The 22,345-nt window shown below is 36.4% G+C and overlaps 1 protein-coding gene across 2 annotated transcripts in view; it reads right to left on the bottom strand.

Moving 5' to 3' along the window:
* The window catches only part of CDKAL1 (CDKAL1 threonylcarbamoyladenosine tRNA methylthiotransferase), a 330,383-nt gene that overhangs the window by 214,858 nt on the left and 93,180 nt on the right, over positions 1-22,345 (bottom strand). For both annotated transcript variants that reach the window (XM_087961383.1, XM_026669980.2), the window contains exons 6-8: positions 14,784-14,880; positions 12,313-12,361; positions 4,423-4,543 (exon numbers count right to left, since the gene is read on the bottom strand). In XM_087961383.1, coding sequence (XP_087817509.1) covers positions 4,423-4,543; positions 12,313-12,361; positions 14,784-14,880 — 267 coding nt within the window. The remainder of the gene's footprint in view (positions 1-4,422; positions 4,544-12,312; positions 12,362-14,783; positions 14,881-22,345) is intronic.

Below are 22,345 nucleotides of genomic sequence, written 5' to 3'. Positions count from 1 at the left end.
ACTAACCAGAGCATACAAAACATTTGCTAGACCAATACTCGAATACAGTTCATCAGTCTGGAACCCTCATTACGTATCTGATATTAGCACAATTGAGAAAGTCCAGAAATATTTCACAAGGAGAGTTCTCCACTCTTCTACTCGTTGTAGAATACCTTATGCCACCAGACTTGAAATTCTAGAACTAGAAAACCTTGAATTACGCCGTCTTCGGTCTGACTTAAGCATGGTATATAAAATCATACATTGCAATGTCCTACCTGTCAATGAATACTTCAGCTTCAACCATAACAACACAAGAGCACACAATAGATACAAACTCAAAGTAAACCGCACCAAACTTGATTGCAGGAAATACGACTTCAGCAACAGAGTGGTCAACGTCTGGAATACTCTACCCGACTCTGTAGTCTCTTCCCCAAACCCCAAAAACTTTAACCTTAGACTGTCTACTATTGACCTCACCCCCTTCCTAAGAGGTCTGTAGGGGGCGTGCATAAGCGCACCAACGTGCCTACCGTCCCTGTCCTATTGTTTCTCTTATTCTTTTATTTTTCTTATATGTACCCATTTCATGTATTCACAACTATGTATACGCTTATACTTATTATCTTGTAAACAATTGGCAAATCAAATAAATAAATAAATAAAAATAAATAAAGAGAAAGTGAAAGTATAGCAGAGCTACTTAAAGGAGTTAATAAGAGCATTAACAAAGAGAGTGCAAGTTAAAAATAGCTACTACTGGTTATGGCTCTATATCCATAAAGGTGTTGGTGTTGACTGATTTCATACCTAAGTCAAGTCATATTGTATTATCTAGTCAGTTTGCTCAAGTTCATGTGGACTGGTGGTTTGAAAAAGTTAGTAAAATCATACCATGTTTCCTAGAAAATAAGATGAGGACTTATTTTTTTCTGCAAAGGATGCATTAGGTCTTATTTTCCAGTTAGGTCTTATTTTTGGGGAAAATATGGTACTAAATCCATCAGTCTGGCTGACGATCTTAACTAGGCCTTATTTTGGGGGTAGGGCTTATATGACGAACATCCGACAAACATCCTGAAAAATCAATGCTAGGACTTATTTTCTGGTTGGTTCTTATTTTCGGGGAAATACAATAGTTAAGGGAAAACCTAAACCTGGCAATGCACCAATTCCAGAAATGAAGAACAAAATTTCCTTCTCTCAGTCAACTATACCACTTTGGTAAGCACTGAGACCTCCCCCCCCTCCAGATTCAATGCACGAATGGCTTCATTTTTCATTTGAGGAGAATAAATTCCATGGCATCTCATGGACTAGTCTCCGGAGGTCCACACAGCTCAGAAGTATTGTCAGGACCAGTTGCTACTTAATTTAGACAACAGTCCGGACTGATTTAACTCTTTTATTTACTTTTATTGAGTACTCTGTAATTGGCTATGATTCACTAACCAATACAAGAAGGTTCATAAATCATGTTTAGCCACAACCCAAAAAACCACATTATAGTTTAATATGTTTAGTGAATCCAACCACACAGTTTAACATTCATTTTACCAAAATGTCCATAAGAAAGTCTGGCAAATAAAAAGGTAACAACCAAAAAAGTATTTTATTAAAAATTATTTTGAATAGTCTTCCCCAGCTTGGTGCCCACTAGATAGATGCCTTCATCTACAAATCTAAAAATGCATTGGGAAGGGACTAGTTTAGAAAGATCGATCTTGAACACTGGATGGGAGCAGGAGAAAACCACAGAAATAATCAGCTTTTGTTTAAACTAAACAGTCAGCATTTGCTGCAGTCCTTGAAAGTTCTGTTTTACACTAACAAAGAGAGTTTTCTACTAGGAAAATAAAGGTCAATTCTAGTGCAGCACTTTACGTCACTAGATAAATTTTATCCATGAGTTTCATTCCAAGTATGAAATTCGTTTGTCATACAAGCAAGATTTAAGAAAACATAATTACCAAAAAAAATTCATTTTCAATATGAGTGAGTATAAAATGAAGTCCATGTTACTGTGGGTGTAATCCTTCGCATATTTATCTAAGAATGAGTTCCTCCATAAACAATAGGCATGATGTCTAAGTAAATCTGCAATGTAACAGTGTGTAAAATGATTAACAACTTTTCTTAGATACGGATTAAAGTATTAGTTTATTTTTATATGCAAATGTTAAGAACACAAACACTCTTAAAAAACATTCTGCTTGAGCAAGTTCGAATTAACATGGCTTGCAGCACAAGGCAGCCTGTTGTATAGCTTTCAGTTTGTTCTTCACATAGGTCAAGGTAAAGAGAGAAGAGAGAAAGAATGCATTGAGGAGTGGCTATTAATAAGCTCAACCACCCAGTACACTTTTGTACTATTGTGTTGCAATCTGGTTTGCAAGAACAGGATTAAGAAAGAAGTCTAATCATGCAATTACCACGATCCCATAAATGTCTGTACTTAGAATGGCAAATAATTAAGCTATGTTTTGGACAAGTTCCTTGTACAGCATTGCTGGATCATTTGGCAATTACATAAGAATGCTTTGAAGTCTTAGGTAGAGAGGACAGCCCATCAAAATTGAAATATCCCTAAGTTATTATCAATGCCATCTTGTCATGACTCTTCACACTCCGTGACAACAAGCAATGCAGTAATGAACTTGCACGGATATGAACTTGCAACACGAGCCCTATGCCACAGGTTAAGAGTAAACTCAAAGCAGAAATATATTCATGGTCTGCTGCTGGAGATCAGGAAATTAAACTTTGACATTTATTTGTGCAAAGCATCAATGCAAAAAAGAAATTAACAGACCCTTAATTCTAATCCTTGTAATAAAGCACCTGTTTCATTATCTGTAAATTATTCTCAGTTGTCAGTTGTTATTGAATAAGGCAAATCCAGTGAGACCACATAATTTTCTTTCTAGAAAATGAGACCAGGATCCCACTGAGTTCTCTTTGGAAAAAAAAAACAAGGGGACAATCTGTACATTTTCCTTCACTTCCAGCAGAATAAGAACAAATCAAATCACCAGAGCATGAGGATAATTATTAGATTTTAATCCCACCTTTATTACTTTTTAAGTAACTCAAGGTGACAATGTATACAGTATAATATTCCTTCCTCCTGTTTTCCTGACAACAACCCTAGGATATGGGTTGGGCTGAGAGGGAGCGACTGGCCCAGAGTTACCCTGCTGGCAAGAATTAATCTAGAATATTCCATTCAGTTACAAATCAAGGTTGCCCAAGAAACCTTTTGTAGGTGTTCGAAATTCAGATATTGTGTATTTTTTTTCAGCATCCAAAAGGAGAACATTTTTTTTTTTTTTTTGCTTCAGTATCTGCTAAGCTAAGGCTGAAATCAGATCAACTGTAACATCCAGAAGTTCTCTGAAGATGGGCTCCAGCAGGAGTCCGGAAGCTCGTAAGACAAAACCTCGATGACCAATCAAGATTGGATCTTGCAACATTACCCCGGGACACGTATATTCACCTAAATTCATCACAATAATACTGTCACCACTGGCTTAGGTTGGATGGGGCTGTCAGGAAGGGTAGAGAGCTGGAGCAAAGCATCAGGAAGGATACAGAAAGGAGAATCAAATCTACAACTGACCACAAAATCATTGCTTCTGCTGCAACTAGTGAATACTTATCTTGTTGCCCATTCTGGAGATTGGGAGATTGTAAATTCCAAAACTGTCAATAAAATCTGTGTTCTGAGTTATCTTGAGCTTCACCACGCCTTTAAAACTGAGGCAAATCCACTGGAATACAGGCAACTCCAAAGATTATAAATGAAGCTTATTTGTTCCAAGCTCAAAAAACATCTTATGCAGATCCCAATATATTACATTTTGTTTCTGTTTTCTAATGTGTCCATCTGCTGTAAATGTTTGAGGCATGTGCAGAACAAGACATGGTTTAAAACATTTGGTGTTCTCTTAAAGTTGCTATACCTTGACTCATGGTATTTCATTTCCAAGGTGATCTGATCATTCCCCATTGTGTAGAAATTTTTACTCTTAGGTAGATCCTAGACTACTTGTGATTACTGAAGCCAAAACGTATCTCAAAATGGTTCCTCTAATTTCAAAATGGTAATGGGATCTGGATGTTAAAAGCTAGGAAAGAAACATTTGTTTGCACACTAAAAAGACGTAGTGCAGCATTGCATATGTTTTCAAGGAAGCAAACCCCCAAGAACAAAAAAAAAAAAAAATACACAAGTATCTTCAATGTTTAAGACTCCAAAATCTAAGCAAACAATCAGCACTTTAAAGTATTACAATGTTGCCACTGGCATTTTCAACGTTTTATTGTAAACTGTGCCTGATGGTATCATTTGGGCAGCACTGCATTAAGAACTAACAAAAATCAAATTGAATTTCTAGGCAGTATTGAATATTTTATGTCAGTTTGAATGATGCTTACCCTGTATTGATGGAAATGATTTCTATCAGGGGGTTCTTTCTAATCTTTGGCAAATCCAGTCGCGCTCCTCCTAGCCGTTTCCCATTACCCTTTTTCTGTCCCAGCAATCTCACAGAATGACCTTCAAATAAAGGAAAATGCCATTATTATACATATAATCCTTCGGTTTTAGAAAATTCTAGTCCGACCTACTGAATTTGTTAATAAAAACACATTTTAAAAAAAACTTACAGCACCCAAATACTTACTAGGTAAAAAGTCGATAAATGAAACAGTCCTGTACTTTTAAAAATATATTAGGGGATTTCTTAACAATGTTTAAATTAACGATATCTTTAACTTTGCCTTGATCATTTCTGTTCATTATTGGAAATCAGAATAAAGTTAGGCATACGAATAAAGGTTCTATTTCAACTATTAAAAACGAACAACGTTTCTAAGTTTATAGAAATAGTTTAAAGCTTCTATTTAAACTAAGAGTATTTCATAGCCAGGCAAAGGTGCCCAGGAAACTCATTAATCAAGTAATGTATCCAGTAAAGTTCTAAAACATGGTTGATCTTATAACTGAGGACTACAACAGTTTGAATTAAGTAATAACTCAAATATTGTTTTTCAAGCTGAGCCCTCTGTTTTTGGTTACATGGACTAATACGCTGTCCATGCATGGGTGCTTATTTCAAAGTTTAAAATCTTGAATTAGAAGTAACAGTCTGGCTGTAATTAAAATCAAAAGGCTTCTTGATTAGCCTTTGTGAAACACTTTAAAACAAGGTAATCAAATAAAAAATGTAAACATTTTGTTTTTCTTTTACCTACAACTATGTTAATAAAGCTTTAAAAAATACAGCAAATATTAATGCCAGTAACGGTTGGATAAGTTTTGGAATGAGCTAAAATCTTACTTCGTAGCTGGGTTTATATATGACAATACCCAACAATTTTTAATTTGGGTTTAGACAATATAGCTTAGCAAAATAGATCAAGGTTGTCAAACTGGCGGCCCATGGGCCAGGTGTATCACATGGGGCCATGCCCATCCCAGCTCTGCAAAGGGGAAAAACATCGTAAAATGTCACATGACAGCAACATGACATGGCAAGTTTGACACCCGTGGAATAGATGAATCCAACTTCACAGATACAGAAAACAATAAATGGAAGACTTCCACTCTTTCCTTGCATCACAAAGAGGAGGGGAAAAAGCCTGCCCGTGTGGACATGGTCACAGAAACCCATAACAGAGAAACCAGTTTTCAGACTAAAATACCATATATTTCGGACTATAAAATGCTCCAGACTATAAGACGCACCTAGGTTTTGGGGAGAAAAACAAGAAAAAAATCTTCCCCTTTTTTATTATTACTAATATAAATAGAAAGAGCAACATGTTCAAAATCCATATAGACAGAATGTTGCCTGGATTTTGAACATGTTGCTCTTTCTATTTATATTAATAAAAAAAAAATCTGCCTCTGCCTCCCAGCATATATCCGGTATTCATCTGGCCCGTTCACCGCCATCTGTTTGCCACCATCCATTTGCTGCCACTGCCGTGGCCCATTCTAGAGTAGCACCAACCCCCGCTAGCCACTGCCGCAATATTCGCTGGATGACGCACAGACATTTCTACTCACTATCATGAGACAAATTTACTGATCTTCACTGAAGAATTTGCTCAAGCAAAGTAGAGCAATTAACACACTAGCCTTTTCAGAGCAAAGCTAAAATTTACAGTTCAGAAACCAGCTTTATTAAAAAGATAAATAATTGTAAAATACAAGAGTACAGTAAGAGAGATTAAACAGTACTGTATTTAGATTTTTTTTAACAATACTGTAAAGGTTTGTTATTTTCATATCATGATACAGTATTCCAAGAAATCCATTATAGAATACTGGAATGTACAGTATCTGCATCTGTAGTATTCACTAATTATTCTTTCTTGCTATATCACATTAATGATAGTGTTATAATTAGCTAATTAAATAACTAACTATTTTCTAATGCTATTACTTACAAAAGATTCTTGAATTTAACAATATGCACCATGCTTGTTAATTAAAATAAATGTAAAGTCTTCATACTGTTGGAAATATCTGAGTCATCACAAAGCTAAAAATACATAATGAAAATTAATGTGCAAAGAATAGTAAAGAAACAAAGCTTTCTTTTTATAAAGGTTCTTATCATAAACAAGCAAACAAATCAACAATCAGAAACCCAAACATTTCAATAAATTAAAATATATCAAGTACCACAAAGGATTGTGTCCAGGCACTTTGGAAATTGGCAAATGTTAACTACTGAATGGGTAAAGTACCGAAGCAATCTCTTTGCAACTATTAATTAATCCAACAAAGCTGGATTAATAATAGTATTAATTAAAATTCATAAATATGTAAAGTATAGTCTCATTTTATTAATTTTCTGATGAAACACAGAAGATAGAAAATATTTTATGTAAATATGATTTCACACTATAGGCAAAACATTACATGCTTGTTTTCAATGACATCCATTAAACCAATGCAGTCATTCCACATTTTAACAAAACCAAAACAATGAAATTGAGTTTAACAGACTTTTTATACTATTAGTTGATTTTTCTTTTTACAAATATTGAAGCGAATATTTGAAAAAGTTTCCTTTTGTAATGTTTCTATGCTGCACAATTTTCTAAAGGAAAGCCATTTATTTATTTAAATTTATTTATTTTTTAATTTATTTGTTTATATTTATTAAATTCATATGCTGCCCATTTCACCAATAAGGTGACTCTGGGCAGCTTGCAAATGTAAAAAGGTAAATATAAATATAATTAATACTCTTTGGGATTTAACCCTTTTATTTTTTAGTTAAATAGAAAAAATGGAGACCTTCTAATTGATACAATTAGCTTCATATGTTAACTAATAGCTGATTAAGCAATTAAGCAGTGCAGAGTTTTTCTACATCCTTCACTTGAAAAAGAACTCTTTCAATATAGCCAAAATACAATTTTCACCAACATCAAGAGTCTCACATTCTTTTTCATTAAAAAAGACTCAATAAAAATTAAGATAAGGTCTGGTTTTCATTTGCTGTTTGGTCAATAACTATGTCAAATTAATATGGTATAAACATTATTTTAAAAAAGTGATTTCTATATTATGAGCTGTGAATGAAACAAAGTAAAACTACTCAAGTATCACATAAGAAATCAAAAAGTTCGTTCTGAAAGAGTGGAAAGAAGGAAGAATACAGGAAACAGGTATAATTTGATTACTCAAATACATGTTCATGGAGAACCAAAAGCTAGTAGATATATTAATTTTCTGTCTTGCCAGACAAAGCAAATAAATATAGAATCAATGAATTGTACGAGGAATGGTAACAAACTGAAACAATTACTTCATATTACAATTTATATTACCATATAAGAAAAATTGTCTATCTGCACATATACAGTAGGTTGTCCTCAACTTAGAACTGTAATTGAGTCTGAAATTATAGTTGTAAGTTATTGTGATTGTAAGTCAAGGCATCACAAGTTTTTGACATTTTTTGTAGCGATTATTAAACACTGCAGTAGTTCAGTGAAATTGAGTTCATTTGTTTTAACTGATAATTAATTTCAAACTGCTGTTTAATACTATAGCTTAATAAAAATCAATAGCCTTAGTTTCTTGGTTCATTCATCAGAGAACTAAAGCTAGTCTATATGGGAAATACATTGTCATATCTCAGTTTATTATGGTGATATAATTTTTTTTAAAGTTATATTCAAAGTTACTCTGGAAAAACACAGGTGATATGTATGTAACTTCAGTATCTGAATATTTACAAATTGAGTGTTGGGAATATCATTATGGATAGCAGACACCTTAAAGTAATATTCTATTGCTGAAAGATATTATCAGATTAAGAATTCAGTTATTCATTAGCTGTTTTCAATTACTCAAACCATACATACTATATTGATACTTCCTAATATGACACATGAACCTACACATGATCACACAAGTTTTGTGTAAACCAAAGCAATATGGGGTTTTTCAACAAATTACATTTTAAACAACTCCATCTTAAACTACAAATACACATTTATTCTACTTTTCCAAGTTAAAAGTTCCAGGTTAATGGTGAGTTTTATTAAAACATTTTCAAGACTTTTCACACTTCTTTTTTAGAGTTTATTCTATTAGTTTAACTCTCATCAGGCAGCTTAATTTCCTGTGATTCATGTGCCTTTGTTTAGATTGGAAATGGGAAAGGTGCTTCAAATCCAGCATGGGTATTTGGTATACCTGTCAACAGCTCCTCAAACAAGCTGTGTCTTTTCCTGAATAGCTGCACGTTTCTTTCTTATAATGATTTGCAACACTGATGAGTAATTAGCACTGTTAATTAGCACCATGCTAATCTATATCCATGCTGTTACAAAAAAGTAATAGCATGTACAGAATTAAAGTATCCATTAGTTATTTGACCCCAGAAAGTAAGGTTGTTGAATTTATAATATTTTCTGCACACAGATTTTATTATCATATCTAAAGAAATATCAACCGCGATAGTAAAAATATTTTCTGCCCTGGGTACATGGCACTAGGAAACTGCTGTCAGCCATCGTTTCCAGCGCATGCAAAAAATATCTGTATGCTTCTCACAAATTGATGACTTTTTCCCACCCCAAAAGGGCAGTGAACTTACGGGGAGGGAAAATGTCACATTTAATACGGTTCAAGGAGAATTCAGGAGAGCTCTTTTGTGCTTATGCTGGTGTCTAGACCGACAGACATGTTGTCAATAAACATTCTCCACTTTAGCCTACACAATGTACATACAGATATCTTGTGAGCTTTTAGTGGCCCACCAATAACAACAGATTGATTGGTATGGTAGCTAAACAGTTGGCAAATATTAGTTAATATTTAGACTAGGAACGGATAGACCATATTAACCAGACAGGTTAATGCGATTGAGATTTAGAGGGTGAGACGAAGTCTGAAAAAGTTCAAAACTGAAGTAATTTCCTTTTACTTGTTTACAGTAATCCTGTCCAGTGACCCATTTCACAAAGTCTTCTGTGAAACTCAGGACCAGTGTAGGTTTTATTCAACCGGAAAGTCTAGTCTTCTCTTAATCCAATATGGATACACTTGACAAAATGCAGCTGTTTTGACATTTTGCAGGAAGCTTTATGATCTCAAGAAAAGTGTTCAAGTGGCTAATATTCACAGCATTACAATAGCAAGAGCACAAATACTGTAAAAATCAGTTTAAGGTAGTATTATATTTCTAATGTCCACTCTGTTTCATAAATCCAGCAGATGGGCTATAAGATGTATATTTTAAATCCCAGGCAAGCTGTAAAACTTGATTTTTGTCTCATTCGAGAAGGAATATTAGAACAAGAATGCTAAACTCCTCCTTCACCTATCAAGCAAATTTTGAATTGGACGGAGAAGGATTTCTGTAGAGAAGCAACAAGTTGCCCTGAGGAATACACGTCTGGTGCATCTCTACATGTTTTCTCCCTCCTCCCAATTCAGCCTGCTACAATAATTGGTCAGCCAGATGTTAAGCAAGTCTACAATCCACTCACAAGTCAAAACTCTAAATGATAAAGTTTAACATATGTAACTTTATTTTTTTTTAATAAATTGAGTCTACCATTATTATCTACATATTTCAAAAAGGAACATGGAAACTGAGAGGCTGTGAGTTGTGCCATACCTGCCAGGGAACCCAATTACTGACATGTCTAAGAGGAATAGGAAGAGTGAAATATGCCAAGAATACTCGGGTTGCTACTATCTAGTTCTCCTAAGATACTGGGGTCCAAAATCCTTGTTGCTGTGCTCCCTCCGCTGCCCAGCAGTGCACACCACATGGCTAATAGTGAGAGACACTGAGAGATACATTTTGGTAAGCTCCAAAAAAGCAACGTTTTTTGTGCCAATGTTTCTTGGTAGATAAGCTTTCGTACAAGTAGTTCCTTCATGGAGAACCCAGAAAATGCAGAAATTTGACTTTAGATATAGAAGCCGTTTACACACAACACACAAAAATTATTTAAGAGTGGATTTACACTCATCCCCTCCCCCATATGTACGTATGTCCAATTTGCAGGTGGATCTAGTTTTAAGGAGGTATCTTTCAGGTCATTTATGAAGTTACCGCTATGGCATTTAGAATTCATTTGCTCTATTCCTCTTTCCTTTTGTATTTGCTATCTTTCATCTTTTTCTTTTCCCACTCTTCTCTTTCCTCTTTGTTCTGCTTCAGATCAATGATGGGCATCAGAAGTTTTAATAATAGAATAACCGAGTTGGAAGGCCCCTTGGAGTTTTCTAGTCCAACCCCTTGGTCAAAGAGGAAACTTTTGTACCATTTCAAACAAATGGTTATCCAATAAAAGACGTTGCTGCTTTTAAGCCATCCTTTCATTACATTACGTTCTATTAACTTGGCTACACTTAAGAAATTTAAAATCCTGCATCTCTGATTTACAGTCTGTTTTTTTAAAACAGCCCGTAGAAGATATTTCTCTGGTTTAAAGAACTCTGTATAGATGTTGCAAATACCTATATTCTCCCAAATATACAGCCTTTGTGTGCATTCTGCACAAAGTCATTTTCACTGGACTCCTCTCCTATTTCATAAAGCCTTAAGCCTTAACCTCAACATCACTTACAGTCTCTCATAAGTACTTTCACATTTTTCTCTCTTTCTGTATATTTATCTTATATGGACTGTATGTATACTGCCAAAACTCTAATTTAATATTTTTATCTAACATCTTCTGACCACCATCCCAAAGGTAAATTGTTACATTACAGTTTAATGATCTTGGCAAAGTTTGCATAGATTTTATTGGAAGTTAAGATTTTGTAACAATTGGATCCAAACGACAAACAGGATGCAATATCCAGAACTGAGGTCAGCTGCCATTAAGAAGCTATAGTTTCAGTGAGAGTATTAATAAAACATATCGCTTGCTATTTAAGTTGGCCAAACCAGTTATTTTTGATATAAAGGTAAAGGTAAAGGTTCCCCTCGCACATATGTGCGAGTCATTTCTGGCTCTAGGGGGCAGTGCTCATCTCCATTACAAAGCTGAAGAGCCAGCGCTGTCCGAAGATGTCTCCGTGGTCATGTGGCCAGCAGGGCCGAAGGCGCACAGAATGTTGTTACCTTCCCACCAAAGTGGTCCCTATTTTTCTACTTGCATTTTTACATTCTTTCGAACTTTTGGCAGAAGCTGGGACAAGTAATGGGAGCTCACTCTGTTACATGGTGCTAGGGATTCAAACCGCCGAACTGCTGATCTTTCTGATCAACAAGCTCAGCGTCTTAGCCACTGAGCCACCGTGTCCCCTATTTTCAGTATAGGAACATTTAAATATTTTTTTCTATTCAAGTTATGTCTTGTGAGTCTTCTCTACAAGCTATGTGAACTCGTAGAATATAAAGGCACTCTATGCTTTATAAAATTCATACCACATTTTTCAGTATTCTAAAACCCCAGAATCTTTGATGCAACACTTGATATCTGATACGATTAAATATTGCAATAAATGAACATTTGTCTGAAATACATCATGATCTGTACAATATAAAAAGGAACACTGAAATTCAAATTTTTAAGACGTATTAAATATTAAAAAACCAATTACTGAGCAAAGCAGCTAGAGTGATCTATATTAATTTGGGTCAGCTTTCTGTATATTTTTTGTGATGTATATGGCACTTGCTAAATATTTACATTTCAGTCAGTATTTGGAATGTGTATGGGGCATATTTCAACAGGAGATTCCTTAGGGATATACTGTATGAGATCAAAGCAACATCAGGAATGAGCACTGAGAAGAATGAATGCATGCATTATTTCAGCTGAATAACTTACCCTTAATAGTTTCCTCAACAACTTCCACTACACGATCTATCTGTTGAACCTGAAACGCAATAGATTAATAAATCAAGCTGTGAATATTCAGATGACCTTTGAAAGACCCTTCTTCAAATACACTCTTGAATGTATTTCATCCACATAAAAAGAGCCCTTGCACTTTTTGCAATATGCTTTCTACTTACAGGTTTCTGCTTGCAAGACAGATTGAAAAGGGAATCAAATAAAAGTCAATGCTTATATTTTACTGCACTCATATTGTGCTTTTAAAATATAAAAGCCATCTTACAACAAAGTTTAGCACCAATTTCATGCCAGCAAAAAGAATTACTCAATGCAGTAAGAACCAATTATAAAGGAAAGATCACTGCAGGCTTTTTTTAAAAAAAAGAAAGACAGCTTACATAAATCTATAAAGTAGAGAACTTATATAATTATAAATGGTGGCCAATAAGCGTACTATTAGCAAGAACTGACAGCATCCTTGAAGAAGAGAATAGTGGAAGAAAATCTGGAAGACATTCAAATTCTGCACTCCAGTCTCTTTCTACAAAGCCTGATAAGCAATTTTATAGCTGTTACTTAAAATGTCTACAGAGAAAAAGCTGCATATATGATGTTTGGAAGTTCAGAGTTTACAAGGATCAGCAACATTCACTAAGAATCTCAATGAAAATATTTCCTCTTCAAGCCATGGAATTAAGTAGCATGTTATTCACATGCTATGCCTGACTATAAATAACCCAGTGGAGAACATCCTTATACATATATACAACCAGTGTTCTTGTATGAGATTGGTTAATATAAACTGAAATTTCAAAAAAACAAACAAACAAACAAACCCAAACCCTAGGAATATCAAAAAGCTTCAAATTGCTTTTTTTTTTAAATGTAATGCTGTGGGTACAACTACTCCATTGTGTGAAATAGCTAAAGTGCCTTTTACTGCCTGAAAAGATTACTAACACCTGTACCGAATAACAAAAAAAAAAAGGGGGGGGGAATAAAGATTTCCCTCTCCAGTTGTGTCCTAACTTTATTGGGTGGGCTCATCTGTTTCTTAGCTGAGGGACCCAGCATCGTCCGAAGACATTTCCGTGGTCATATGGCCAGCATGACTGTACACCAAGGCACACGGAATGCTGTTACTTTCCCATCAAAGTGGTATCTATTTATCTTCTTGAATTTTCATGCTTTCAAACTAGGGTAAGAATGGGAACTCACCCCATCATATGGTACTTATGGGGTCTCGAACTGCCAACCTTCCCGTCGACAAGCTCAGCATCTTAACTACTAGGCTATCATGCCCCATAGATAAACATGTTTTATGCATTCGCATGTTGTTGAATCCAATCTTTATCAGTGAATACTTAAAAAAAAAACATGGTTTAATGTGAAGCAGAAATCTTGGTCATAGCCGGAAGTAGCATGTGTTGTGCTTAATGAGATTAGCAAATGCATTTGGGAATGCTAGTTTCAGACAGCCAGAATATATAACCATGTTCTGAATATAAAATGGTCTGAATATAAAATGAACTCAGAATAAGTATACTGTATTTGCATTTTACACTAATTTTTTTTTAAAGGCACACTATAATGTAGCATTAGATGAAACAGGCTAAATTAACAATTTACTTTTTTGTGCAATGGCCTGTAATTCTAATCCAGGCTTACCTTTACTGTAGTTTCAGTGATACTTTACTTCCCTGCACATGTTATGTCTGACATATGATGTAAATATCTTTATGAGCACACTATTTTAATCATATATTAAATGATTCCAATGCACCATTCCACGTTTTGCTTCAGGTGGCTTCCTATGACATTCAGATCAGGAAACTGGTATCAAAACATCCTCCAAACTAGTGTACAAAACCTTTATTTAAAGTGGGAGGTGATTATCTGTTTATGTTAATATCTGGATAAACTGCCTTTTCAGTGCGACCATTTAAAAAAAAAATTCAATCCAATATAAAAAACTCTAGAAAAAATTATACAGGTTTGAGACAACCTGCATATAAAAACAGAAAACAAAACTCCAGAGCTTTTTTGCAAGAGCATTATCTCTTATTTCTCCTAATATGGGATGTGTTCAAGAAATGTTCAAATTCCAATACTGTCAAATAAAGCTAAATGAAATCGCTGTTCTAGAACCTTCTTGATGTCAATTTAGCTTAGAAACATCAGTTACTTGACTGGTGAGGAACAAACCAAGAGCATTCGGCAGTTCCATCAGCAAGATCAGTATAAATATTACCTTGAGGAGTGTATAATTCTGTTCTCTACGATTCATCATTTTCCAGATTTTTGGTATACTGTAGGACATGATAAAATCTTACATAGAGGTTCAGAAACAACTTTTTGAAATTAGACTACCAAAATGTATAGCCAGGATAACATTTTAGGTTCTTAAAACTCCCCAGGATCACGTTCTGAGAGAATTTCAACGCAAACCATAACATTCTCACCCCAATAATGCTCAGGCCTTGAAGATAGTCTTGTCGGGGCTGGGCTTGTGGAACACATCCCGCTAGGACAACTTTCTTTTTTCCTTCTTGTGCTTTCCTAAAACGAACAAATAATCCTTCAGTGGCAGAACACATTTGTTTAATTAACATTCACTAACTTTGCGTCATAGTATGAAAAGATTGGAAAAACCAAGAATGTTGCCTAATTGTGTCATTCTGCCAGCAAACAGATTCTTAATTGCACTTCTATCCCACGCACATCCTTCAAATCTTCCCTGGAGGGTTGGAAGATTCTCCAGAGTTGATTTGGAGTACAGGTAAGGTTTGGGGGTGAAGGGAGTGATAATAATGGCATATGCTGTTGCACTTGTAGAAATCCATTTGCATAATATTAAATCCAAGTCAAAACTTCATCTGGTGTGATATGAATTTCCACATATAAAATTATTCATATACATCCCAAGGGGAAAAAAATAACTTTTTAATGCTTTAGTTTCTGGCTGTCATGAAGATGAAGGAAACAACCTAACACATTCATCTTTTTATGAATTGCTCCATAATCCTTAGAGCATTTGATTCCAGGTATGGAACGTCTCAGATAATGACAGTAACAAAACACTTCTATTTATTGGCAAGAAAACTAAATAAACATGTTTACAATATCATTAGAGGTTGGATTCAACCAGATTTTAACTTTATCACTACTTGGGTGATTTAAGATTGTAGGATTTTTTTTTAAAAAAAATCATATTCCAAACATTCATTGGTAGCTCTATGTTGTAGCTCTACAATCCTTTCTCCCAGTGGTGGGGTTCAAATTTTTTTAATACTGCTTCTGTGGGCGTGGCTAGGTGGGTGTGGCTAGGTTGGCATGGCTAGGTGGTCATGTGACAGGGGGTCAAAAGTATTTTTTTTCTTTTGCCACCCCACCCCCCCGTGCCCCATTTTTGACCTAGTCGGCCTTAGGGAAGCCTCCTGGGCACTAAAAAGAGAAGCATTTTGAAGCCTTCCAAGGTAAGTACAACAGCTGAGGGAGGTCAGATGTGCCGCGCAATTTAGATTAGCTAGAAAGCAAGAAATCTGACGATTTCCTGCTCTCTAGCTAATCTAAATCACATGGCACAGCTGATTGTCGCCCAGCTGATCATCGGAAATACTGGTTAGGCCGAACTGTTAGCATTTTTTTACTACTGGTTCGGCCAAACTGTTAGCATTTTTTTACTACTGGTTTGGCCGAACTGGTAGCGTTTTTTACTACCAGTTCGGGTGAACCAGGCCAAACCGGTAACATTTCACCTCTGCTTTCTCCTGAAAAAGCTGGAAATGTGGCAGTGGCTGCATATTAAATATGCAAACTTTTCAATTAAATTGCCATAAAATGTGACAAAAGATAATAGAATTTACAATACACTACATTAATCCAATAAAAATTCTCTACATAGACTTCTGTACATATGAACCAAATTTTAATTATATTTTCTCTCATTCTCATTCAAGATTTCTTTTTAATACCATCTGATGGTTCTGCTCAGTTTAATAAAAGTACTAATGTTATTTATTTGTTTATTTTATGAAAAAAAGACTATACTGTACTGGAATGGTACAAATGCCTTTCTTTAATGCTGGTGGAAAGATGGGATTGGAAAGATAAGTCTTACAGAATTTCAGTAGCATAAATGAATATATTTCTACTTTCAGAACCTTCCTGTAGTTAAATTTCAGCATTCAGTTTTAAATTGGCTCTTAATTTATACAATAATCTATATGCTTCTGACTCCTACTTCAACTTCAACCTGATTTGCACAATCTCACTGCAATGAAGTTTAATTAGAACAACGATCTTCTGAGATTTTAGGAAAAGTAATCTGTATAACAGATATTTTTAAAAAAGAAACCTCTACAATATATTAATGTTTCGTTATAATCTTCCCTTGTAAGGCCACTATAATAGAATAAACAAACTGACCCAATGTGGGTGAAAATTTCCTCCCAAAGCCCAGTAAGATAAAGGACGAATCTTCAATGTTCTAATCTGCCTAACAAGTCTGTATTGCTACTTGTGAATTCATCAGGAATAGAAAATAATGCTTAATTGAACCTTTAGGAATCTGCTACATGAAGTATAGGGCTTGCAGTGAATTATATCTGTGCACCGGTAAGTTATTTATTACTAGAGATTTAAGGACAAGGTTGCAGATTGCATTCCCTAAAGGGAAGAGATGGAGGAGTAGTCTGGGCCATTGTTTCTTCTAACATTTTCTTTTTCCTACCTTGGGGGACGTAGGGAAGAAGCAACCCTTAATGACAATTCCATAACAAGCTTTGTCCAAAAACCCAAAGATTTGGACAGCAACTTCAGGAGAAAAGAATGTCGAAGAATAAAATTGGGACTAATAACATGGTTTGCCAGATGTTCCTCTTATCAAACCTTTGTGTACACTGCAGTCACTTTTTAAAAAGCTAGGTAGTTAACGTTTCCTTTAAACTTTAAAACATCACACAGTAAAAAACATTCCAAGTTTCACATTTAAAGGCCTAGAGAGACACAATGGAGCTGATTGACTGCTCCTTTTAGCTGGGTTTTGCATCAAGTAATTTCTATGTTTGTGATGTAGTATACTGCACGAACCTAACCACTGAGGTTTGTGTTGTATAAACTCTAACTAGTGTGGTTTATTCAAGAAGCTGTAGTTCAGCAAATCCACGGTATAATACAATGCCTCAAGCAAAGGAATCTTCAGGCAGAAGAAAAGCCAGCTTGATGAACAGAAAATTATATGTACAGGGAGCAGTAGATTGTGATTCACAAAGGACAGGAGCCTTCTATCATGAAAAAACTTGTTGACTGGTACAAATTTAGGATTAATAAAGAGAATGTTAGTTTCAAGAATGGCAACTCTCGTCGCAGCAGAACACAATCTGATAGCACTCCAGCAAATATCCCCAATTTGGCATCTTCTACAAGTTTTAGATCAATGTTTTTAAGATCTGTGGACCTCAACTCGCAGAATTCCCCAGTCAGCAAGAGAAGTCCACACATCTTAAAAGTTGCCAAGTTTGAGAAATATTGTTTTAGATTTCAACTACTAGAATTCCAAGTTCCTGAGAATAATACTGCCTGAGAATAATGGGAATTGAAGACCAACACACCCAGGCTGTAGTATAATATACTCATTTAATTGCATGGGATAATCCACATTTTCTTGCTGATAGCTACCCGTGTTTTTTGCACTATAAGGCGCACGTTAGCTTTGGAAGAGGAAAAGAAGAAAACAAAAATCTGCCTCTGCCTCTCAGCAGCCATCCGCTATTCATCTGGCTAGCGTTCTTGCAGCAAACAGCCAGCTTCAGCACATTATCGCAGCCCCAGCATGTGGCTCTTCAGGGCTCCACTCCATTGCGCCCACCACTGGTCAGCTGAGCTGAGTTGCCGCCACCGCCGGGGAACCCTGGAGCCTTCGCTGCTGATCAGCTGTTTGCCGGTTGGATTGGCCTCCTGGAATACTGCCGATCAGCTGTCCTAGGCAGTGGGAATTGCCTCTACCATTTGCCACCTTCGCCACCACCGCTGCCATTCGGCAGTGGCAAACAACAGCAAATGGCAATTGACGGTGGCAGCAATCGGCAGCAATCTCTGCCACCTAGAACAGCTGATTGGAGGTATTCTGGGAGGCCAATCCAACTGCCAATCAGCTGCTTGACAGCGAAGGCTCCAGCATTCCCCAGCTGCAGTGAATGGCGGCAGCAGTGACAGGCGGCAGCAGTGATCCTCCCCTCCCTCACTGCAATATTCGTTCTAAAAGACACAGACATTTCCACCCACTTTTTTTTTGAGGGGGGGAGAAGTGTGTCTTATAGTGCGAAAAATACGGTATATAGTCCTTTTCCATTGTAACGTTTACTTCAACTAAGTTAGTACTGCTCAGTATGTCCTTTTCAAACAATTATGTGGTTTAATATGAAAAACAACTTCATGCAAGAACACAATTTTTCTGATCACGCCTTTAAATTGCAAATTCAAAATAAAGGAGGTCAATTAAGTACTCAAAACACCTGCAAACACTATATAAGTAGTCCTTGACTTATGATCACAATTGAGCCCCAAACTTCTGTTGCTAAGCAAGGCAAATGTTAAGTGAATTCTGCCCCATTTTACGATTTTTCTGTCCAAATCTCAGTTGTTAAGTGAATCACTACAGTTGTGAAGTTAGTAGCCTGGTTGTTGAGTGAATCTGTCGTCCCCATTGACTTTACTGGTCAGAAGGTCACAAAAGGGGGTCAGTCAGGTGACCGTGGGACACTGCAGCTATCATAAATATGAGTCAGTTGCCAAGCATCTGAATTTTGATCGTGGGACCATGGGCATGCTAGAACAGTCTTAAGTGTGAAAAATGGTTATATGTCACCTTGTTCAGTGCCATGGTAACTTTGAACAGTCACTAAATGCACTTTCCCGTAGAATAATTAAGATGCCGGAGGAACCGACCGAAATCCTTTTCCAAACGGAACACTAGCGGAAATGAATTTCTAATAATTAACAACCTCAACTCTGTAATGATATTCCCACATGCTCAATTTTTTTTTCATTTCTTTAATTGCTTTCTGTACTTCTAGCATGACTTTACAGTAGAATTTGGCTCTATTTTTATGCTGACTAACTAAACTGATGCGTTTCAATTTATTGTTGGTCTAGAAACTTCTAATATCTGTTTTTGCTGATTCAGATTTCTGCAGGAGAAAAGTTCAAAAGCTGAGAAGAAGCATTATTACTTAAAACACAGGAGAAGCCGACTTGAAGCAGAGAACCTTTCATATATATAGTAAGTGTATGTGTGTGTCTGTCCATCTGTCCGTCCATCCAGTGGGTGCAATCAATGTATAACAGGGGTGTCAAACACGGGGTACTTAAATCTGGCCCACAGGGTTGCCCTGGAAACAGCAAAGGACCGGCCTGCAGTGCCTCTGACAGCCAAAGTGGGCTCCCGAGCTCCGTTTTCAATTGTGACAGCCTCCTGCAATCCTCTGTCAGTGAAAACAGAGCTCGGGAACCTGTTTTGGCTGGCAGGGCGGTCAGGCCGCCACAGGCACCCCCGACATGAATGACATCATGCCAAGCTGGTCATGCCGATCCTGGCCACACACCCCAGCCTCCCCAAGATCAAACACAACCCTGATGCAGCTCTCAATGAAATAAGAGTCTGACACCCCTAATGTATAATGTAGCCAGAACAACTGCACAAAAAAAAATCTCATTAGATTTTAATTCTCCAGTTTCCTCAGCCTTCGCCTATCAAAACTATCTGCTGAAAGTGACTGTGATCCAAACAGAGAACCCTGAGGCAGAAAGCAAGCACATCTAATTCTAAGGAACCAGAGACAAGAACAAAAGAATCAGGATGGCAGCCAAGTTCCAGAGAAAGCAATTAAACAGAACAAGTCTAGTGTAATCCTATTTAATCTAATCCATGAGTAGAATCCTATTTCTACTCCTGAGGTGCTCAAACTTATAGCCATTGGTGAGGTTCATAAAGTTTAGATAAGCAAGGATTGGCCTTCAAATAACTTAGAATCACCCATGTTGTGTTCTTACTCTGCGATTGTTAGTCAAAATGGAATATAAGTGGATAAGGAGGGCAGAATCTCTTTCATAATGATAATGGTTCCATTTCTCCCCTCTTACTCTTGCTTGCCTGTGAAACCGTGTAATGAGACACTGTGGATAACGGATATTGAGCACACCTCACCAATTCTCAAGTCAAGTTTTCATTTCACGTAAGATTCTCCTTTTAACGCAAGTGAAGCAACACTTGAAGTGGAAGAACTGGATAAAAATGAAAATAGCTTACAGGCTTTTCTATTCTTATGACATCTCATCACACTGTTTGCACATGGAGTGCGACGCAGGACGGACAGAAACAGAACTCTTAAATTCTAGGCCACATTTCTGGGCGACGAGAGAAAGTGATTCCATGCTGTAAATGTTTATTTCTTAACGTCTTGTTTCTTCATTAATTCTACATTCTGTAGACTTTCCCAATTATAGCTCCATTTTTTTCCCCTTTCACTCACTAATTCAGTTCAGTCTGTCTGTCCTGGCTGTTTGCCATCTTCTTATACTGCTGGCTTATTTTTTCCACCCTTTTCTTGTTTATATCAAGCATTTTCTGTAGATACATCTGCCTAATTTCATTTACTCACCCATATCTCCCATTTGCTATTGATTTCCCCCCAAAGCCTTTTCTCCTGCTTCTACAAGCTTGATTGCAGGCAATCCTTTAGAAATAAAACTGGAAGAAGAGAGAGAATTCTACTTTATTCTTTATAGCCTGAATAACCCTGGAAAGCAATGGCAGCTGCATGTGTATTCTCTCTACTCTCTCTCTCTCTCTTTCTCTCTCTCTCTCTCTCTGTGTGTGTGTCTCTCTCTCTCCCTCCCTCCCCCCCCCCTCTCTCTCTCACACACAAACACACTCCTCAGGTCCTTTAAAAGCAAGAAGAGAGGGCACACAGCTGCCACAGTATTGTATTTCCCCATCTAGTAACAGTACAATCTTGGCTGCCAGTCTCAGTGAGTGTGTGTGCATGCGCGTGCACACGCACACACAAACACAAACACACACACACAAACACACACAAAGGAGGAAAAGAAAGAGAGAATAGGAAAAAAAAAGGAAAGAAAAGGAGGTACAAGACAGGTCACTGAAATAACCCTGAAAAAAGGCAGCTTAAAGAAAAACAGGCCTATCCATTTTTTTTTTTTTAAAAAAATCCTAATAAGAGAAGTGGAAATTAATTCAGAAGTAGGTATTTTAAAAAGAAAGCATGTTTCTAATCTAAAGCAGTGGTAAATCCTCCTATGGTCCCTCCATGGCCTCTGTAATTCAGACCTAAGGAGAGAAACCAGTAAGAAGATTTTTCTAGGAAGGAAGGGTTTCTTATCTGAAAAAAGGCCGGAGCCAAGAGATTGTGGTTGCAAGAAAAGGTAAGAGGTGGGGGGAAACCTGTCATCTTTGTAGTCCTTCTTATCAATTGCTGCATATGCCTCTGGCAAATACAGCAAAACTACAAAAAGCCAACCTAATGATGCGATTTTACCAAGCTCTGGTTTTTATAGAATTCACATTTATTGCCTTGCTATCAATTAATACATTAATTAACAGATTATTTATTGATCGACTACTGCTGACCAAAAACAAACCTCTGATTGAACAGACAGTTCAATTACATTCTTAAAATAGGTTATTACCAAAAAGAAAAAGAAAAAAAAGCCATCTTCTCCATTAAACAGGTTTTTCTTTCACAGCCATTCCTGCTAAAAGTTATTTCCATCAGCTAAACATAAAATATTTTTTTCCTGATTTTATTTGCTTGCAGTTTAATATAATTTGATCACGCAAAATTCATGCTAAGATTCCTCACCTCAGGTGCCCACTGTAATTTCAACCCTCTCTATTTTATTGCCCTCCTTCATTCAATCCAATTTAAGACTATTCCAGCAGTCTTAAGTCATTCCAGATTTAAGAGCTCAGATTATTTCCAAATCCAGTTGCCCATCAACTAGT

This window comes from Notechis scutatus, chromosome 3 (genome assembly GCF_049901735.1).
Source record: "Notechis scutatus isolate UNSWTSFEM ecotype Mainland chromosome 3, rNotScu1.2, whole genome shotgun sequence".
NCBI classification, from domain to species: Eukaryota; Metazoa; Chordata; class Lepidosauria; order Squamata; family Elapidae; genus Notechis; species Notechis scutatus.
This window is presented reverse-complemented; position numbering and strand designations above follow the sequence as displayed.